The sequence below is a fragment of the Hakea prostrata genome, chromosome 4 (genome assembly GCF_041222555.1).
Source record: "Hakea prostrata isolate BN-2017 chromosome 4, UWA_Hpros_2, whole genome shotgun sequence".
Classification (NCBI taxonomy): Eukaryota; Viridiplantae; Streptophyta; class Magnoliopsida; order Proteales; family Proteaceae; genus Hakea; species Hakea prostrata.
The window spans coordinates 28,918,442-28,923,726 of record NC_142603.1 but is presented as its reverse complement, the minus strand read 5'-3'; the positions used below and the strand labels follow the sequence as shown (position 1 = coordinate 28,923,726).

The 5,285-nt window shown below is 38.6% G+C and overlaps 1 protein-coding gene across 2 annotated transcripts; it reads right to left on the bottom strand.

The window, feature by feature from the left end:
• Nucleotides 1-767: 767 nt before the first annotated feature.
• LOC149018650 (uncharacterized) lies at nt 768-3,954 on the bottom strand. Of its 2 annotated transcripts, none has more exons than XR_016173185.1 (4): nt 2,543-2,974; nt 2,186-2,442; nt 1,537-1,618; nt 768-1,434 (listed from the first exon to the last, which is right to left on the bottom strand). XR_016173185.1 is itself a non-coding variant. In XM_089154406.1 (4 exons), the coding sequence occupies exons 1-4, from the start codon at nt 3,644-3,646 to the stop codon at nt 1,415-1,417; spliced, it is 291 nt and encodes a 96-aa protein (XP_089010532.1). In that variant the 5' UTR covers nt 3,647-3,954; the 3' UTR covers nt 769-1,414. The 2 variants fall into 2 exon arrangements, 1 of the variants encoding a protein (XP_089010532.1); XM_089154406.1 differs by lacking the exons at nt 2,186-2,442; nt 2,543-2,974 and adding exons at nt 2,991-3,092; nt 3,560-3,954 and having other exon boundaries at nt 769-1,434.
• Between the last annotated feature and the right edge of the window lie 1,331 nt (nt 3,955-5,285).

Genomic DNA, 5,285 nt, shown 5'->3' with positions numbered 1-5,285 from the left:
GTCCTCTTTTCTGTTTCTTGTTTTCTTTTTTGGTGGTGGGTGGGTTACAGTATGTAATAGAGAAGTTGTAATCAGCAACAACATCTGAAAGAAAATTTAACTATACACATTGTTGTATTTCTGGTGATTTTTATGCTTGAATATTGTCATATCAAATGGTGGTTTGCATTATGTCCCACAAATTCTCTTGGTTTAGATTCTGCCTTTGCCTTGATGCTTGGGAATTGATGCCTTCAGCAAAGCTACCCTCACTTCTTGTTTGGGTTAAGGGGGGCTGTTACCCTGCACAAGCACTGAGCAGTGCCCATCAATGATCAATGATCTATGTTCTATAAATTCCCAGTATTCGTCATGCTTGATTGGATTCAAACAAAGTGCTCTCAGATTATCTCAGTTGAGCGAATCCAATCAATCAAACTGTATTGCTTTACTGAGTTGTCTTAACCAAGTTTTATTTTACACTTCACTTCAGATCGTTCCATGTATTCACTATGCTTGTGGGACATGTTTCTCGCTGATAAGGGGCATTTGCTCAATAGTTAAAAGATCAAAGATTCTGACAGTTTCCTGCATGTCCAAAATTACTGTCCTATTGAACCAGATTACATTGTTTTGCTTTCATAATCTGGAAGGCAATGTGTATGAACAAAAAGTGATAAGCAAATCAAGCACTTGAGAAGTTGGCTATCATTTGCTGGTGCGATGGAGGCATGGAAGAGAAGTAATTCATCCACTCACCAATTTTAAGTCAGCTTGTTAATCTACATTTTCACTGGATAAGTACTCACTTCAGTCAATTATAGTTCACAATTTCATCCTGTATTGCAAGCTAACCAGCCTTCCTCATCATGCATATCCATGGATCTTTCAAGTTGTGCCGGCTCGTGCTTCATATTTCACTGATGCATTCTTCCATTTCAAATTCAAGCTAAATAGTAACAGGGATTTAAATGTAGGTACCACCAGGATCACGACTTCTGAAGGCATAAAACATCAATCTAATTTTACTGGAAAACCAAGTTAAGAATACAGCAACAGCTTCATCTTAACTACCACTTCCAGCTATAATGATTTTTCTTTCCACTAGGAACAAAAAACCAATGTACATACTTAAATGTAGGTACCACCAGGATCACGACTTCTGAAGGCATAAAACATCAATCTAATTTTACTGGAAAACCAAGTTAGGAATACAGCAACAGCTTCATCTTAACTACCACTTCCAGCTATAATGATTTTTCTTTCCACTAGGAACAAAAAATCAATGTACATACTTATAAACTGTGTGAGAGAGTGGGTAAATATATCACTTTTAAACAGAATATATATGAGGAAAATCCAAGAAACCAAGATAATAGTAGTAACTGCTTCTACACCGACATGTCTGACAGCAGGCCCAAAAAATCACTGAAAATTACATCCCCTCTTCTATGCCTGCAATAAACAAAACAAAAAAAAGTGCTCAACCAATTACACACTTTATTGAACTTCTCAACTGGGATCACCACGTTAAGCAAATTTTCAATATGTACCAACCTTGTTGGCAATGTTGTTGGACAGCCAGTCCAGTCCCTCGTACAACCCCTCCCCTGAAGTGGCACATGTGCTCTGGATGTACCTGCAAGTGACATGAAACGACATACAAAATTTAAGAACCAAATACATATTAATCAAGTCAACTTATGTGCACAAATATACAAAATTTAAGAACCAAATCAAAAAAGTCAAATGAAGAGTTTAATAACCAAGGCATCAATATTCAATACATCTCTGAAATCAACCCATGCAATATCAAATTCTACATTTTCAATCCTGAAGTGTTTTCATGAGAAGTATTGAAATGCACAGAAGAGGTAGACAGCAGTTGAGTGAAGAGGTAGACAACAGTTGGCCAAAACATGTATATATAGGCATTCTTCTCAATTGGGCTTTGACAATTTCTCTGCACATTTGAAATTCAAAATGTCATCAATGGGTATAACCCCAAAAGAACACATTATTATCTACACAAAGTGTGAACTACTGAGGAAAATCTAAGCATCAACTAATTCAATCAATTCAACAAAGCTATCATTAGCAATACAAAACAAAATTGCAGAACCATGTAAAGTTTGAAAATTCAACTAAATTACTAACCACTTTGGATTTTGAACTGATGAATCGCTGAAAAGGGAAAAACATCTACCTTTTCTTTTTGAAGTTCTTGGAGCTGAGCATAAAATTCATCAAACTTCTTCAAGGACAGGTCAGCTTCATCAACTGCAGGAGCCCCACCTGCTCACTGAGTTTCAAATTCCCAGCAATCTCTGCACATATCTTCTAAATCTGTGACTGTACATCAGAAAATTCCCTTACTCTCTCCTCTTTCTGCTTCCATAGTTGTTCTAATACAGGGGCTATTGCAGCATTTTGTTCTTTAATTGTACCCATTGTCTCCTTAGGCTGGAAAATAACAATAGGCAGAGGCAGTTAACTCAAGTTCCCAACCCTGGGGAAAATATGAATAAGACAATCCAATCCACATAAATTGGTGTATCCATACCATTCCAACAAAAAATTTCTCCCAATGATGAGAGGAGTCTGTTATGATCATTGCCCAGTTCAGGATGACCAGTGCTAGGTCTGATGAAGAAAACTTTCTACAGCCCAAACTCAACAGGTCCATGTTGAATAACTATTACAATGGAAAAGTCCCTCAAATTCTTGCATGGTGGTCCAGGTTAGGGTTGGGCAAAATTTAATGCTATCACGTTCACAAATTGGAAAAACCTGCCCAAACTTGATCTGCTGCAACATTTTGACACTAAGCAGGCCTGCCTGAGCATTTTTACTAAATTAAATACAGATGATCCTTATCCTGTGTACAGATTGACTATCATCTTCAAAATCTGTGAAGAATGGCATAAGTTCCATTTGTCCATCTGTTCTGGAAAACTCACATGGGGAACACCTAAAATCATTCAAAATCCACCAGTGCATTAAGAAGGAACCTGAAGGATGTTGGCAGCACATTTTTGAGCAGCTGCATCTTGCTCTGCAAATCTACAAGCATCTTCAGTCACTTTTTGTTCTTGCTCCACCCGCATTAGGACCTTGTCAAAATTTAACAAATAATAGATTAACACACAAAAATAGCAAATGATGTGGTTAGAACAGGATGAAACTACTTCAGAGGGGAAAAGATAATTTCACAGTTGCTAAACTTCTAAAATGTAAAAGATAATAAATTTGCAGTACAACCCATTCAAGCATCTTTCACATTTTTTTCTTGGAGTTCTCAAAGCTGGGAAATGGACAGGTAATATAACAACAGAAAAAGAAGGATGGGGAAACGTAAATTACAGCAAGTTCTACCATTATATCCAAAGCAAATTAGGCATATACCCGGTGGTGCACCAAGATTCTGCCACTGCAGGGTCTATGTGCTCAACCTTACCCCCTGTTTTCATTTAGAGGTTCTTTTGAAAATCAAACCCATCACCAAAGCCAATCAGGCAATAAGACTATAACAGAAGAGAGTTTTAGCTTTAGTCATGTGCAACTGATTCTGCATAATTACCATTTGTAAGGGAACTAGATTAGCAGACAAGCTACAAGTTTTCTGAACAAACACCACAGGAAATGCATTCCTTGCAATACGCAACATTGTATAGAAGGGACAACAGGTAGATGAACGATCAATATCTGAAGCATCACACGTTCTTGTTCATGCTTATCTGTAAGGGTCTGCCGCAGTTCAGCTACCTCTTGCTCCAACTGCTCAACCTGTAAAGCAGAAAAGATATCCTCTGGTCTTTCAAGCAATAAAAGGTAGGTTAACTTTTAACCTAAGTAAATTTTATCGCAAGATGTGGGTAGGGCAAGTTAGAGAGAAGAATAAACAAGAACTGCCCTCAATGCCGTTGTCGTCACCGTCACCGTCGCCTGAGAAGGAAGGTTTATTACAACGTTTTCTTGATTCAACGAAAATAGGGTTCCCTAAGTCTGATCGATCGAGAATGGTTTCATCGATTTGGAGGGGTTCGATTGTAAATTTAAAAACTTCAAAACCTCACATGTAAAATAAAATTCAAATTTACGATTACATCCCCGCATTTGAGTTTTTAGCCCTCAGATTAAATCTTTCCACGTGTCGCGTTCGCGGCAGTGGGCGGACAATGTCCGCTCTGCCGCGAACAAAAATCCCTAAGAGGAGCCTTCCCATGTTCTCAGGTGTTGAAACGAGTAAAATATCGTTCGAGGTTTCACTTAAATAGAGGAAGGAATATCCAAAAAGCATCTTTTTCTCGATTCTGGGCAACTTTGGTCGTTGGTTTTGGTGGATGGCATCGACCAAAACAGGTAATAGGTTTCAGCAGAAAATCCAGAAATAGTTCAGCAACTTCGAACAGGGATTCGGAGGGCTATACAAGGTCAAATTGAGTGAGGTTTTCTCCTACAAGTCAATCAAGAAGTCTAGTTTCCAGAAATACATTTGGATCAAGCATGGGAGGTCATTAGGTCCACCAACTAAGCTCACCTTCTTTGATGCACAAGCAGGATTTTCCAGACATAGTTCAGCAACTTTGGACAAGGATTTGGAGGGCTATATGGGGTCAAATTGAGTGGGGTTTTCTCCTACAAGTCCATCAAGAAGTATAGTTTCGGGAAATATAATTGGATTGGGCACAGGGGTTCATTTGGTATTTCAACTAATTCACCCCTCTTCGGTGCGCAGATTCAAAACTAACACTGACAATGCTCTCAAGTGAGGGGCATCATCTTCAATGTTCACGGGCTTGGGTTCCGACACCAAATCATCAAACAAAAGGGTCCACAAGTCTCATTTCCCCCACTTCAGTTTTCGGACCTACAAACATAACAGGTCCCGGGCTGGGTCAAGGTTAGGATAAGGCCAGACATTACTGATCTACCCTAAGGGAAAGGTCTGACATGGCTTCCTAAGGTTTTCAAAGATAATAATATTGAAATTAAAGTCTAACTTTTAAGGTCTAACATTGAACAAGTCTTTCTTTATCCCAAAATAAAAAGGGTGTCCGGGCTAGGTTTGGGCTGGATGTTACAATAGTAGTACAAACAGGTCATCTAGTGACTTTGTTGCTTACCCTTTGAACCTAATTCAGGATTTAACCTCTTCACATAGGTTGGGTGTCCATCACATGACCTATGTCACAAGTCTTAATCCCATTCCTGTAAGTGTTTCATTAAAAGCTCTTGTAGGCATAGCTTTAGTGAACATATCAGCTAAATTCTCCTCTGATTTCACATAATCAATTGCAATTGTT

Excerpts from the sequence above, each read along its gene's own strand:
- LOC149018650 (XM_089154406.1), bottom strand. The coding sequence starts at position 3,646 with ATGTTGCGTATTGCAAGGAATGCATTTCCTGTGGTGTTTGTTCAGAAA. Across the intron at positions 1,619-2,990 it reads GTGCTGCCAACATCCTTCAG|GTACATCCAGAGCACATGTG; the intron begins GTTCCTTCTTAA and ends TGTCACTTGCAG. Across the intron at positions 1,435-1,536 it reads CCAACAACATTGCCAACAAG|GCATAGAAGAGGGGATGTAA; the intron begins GTTGGTACATAT and ends TGTTTATTGCAG.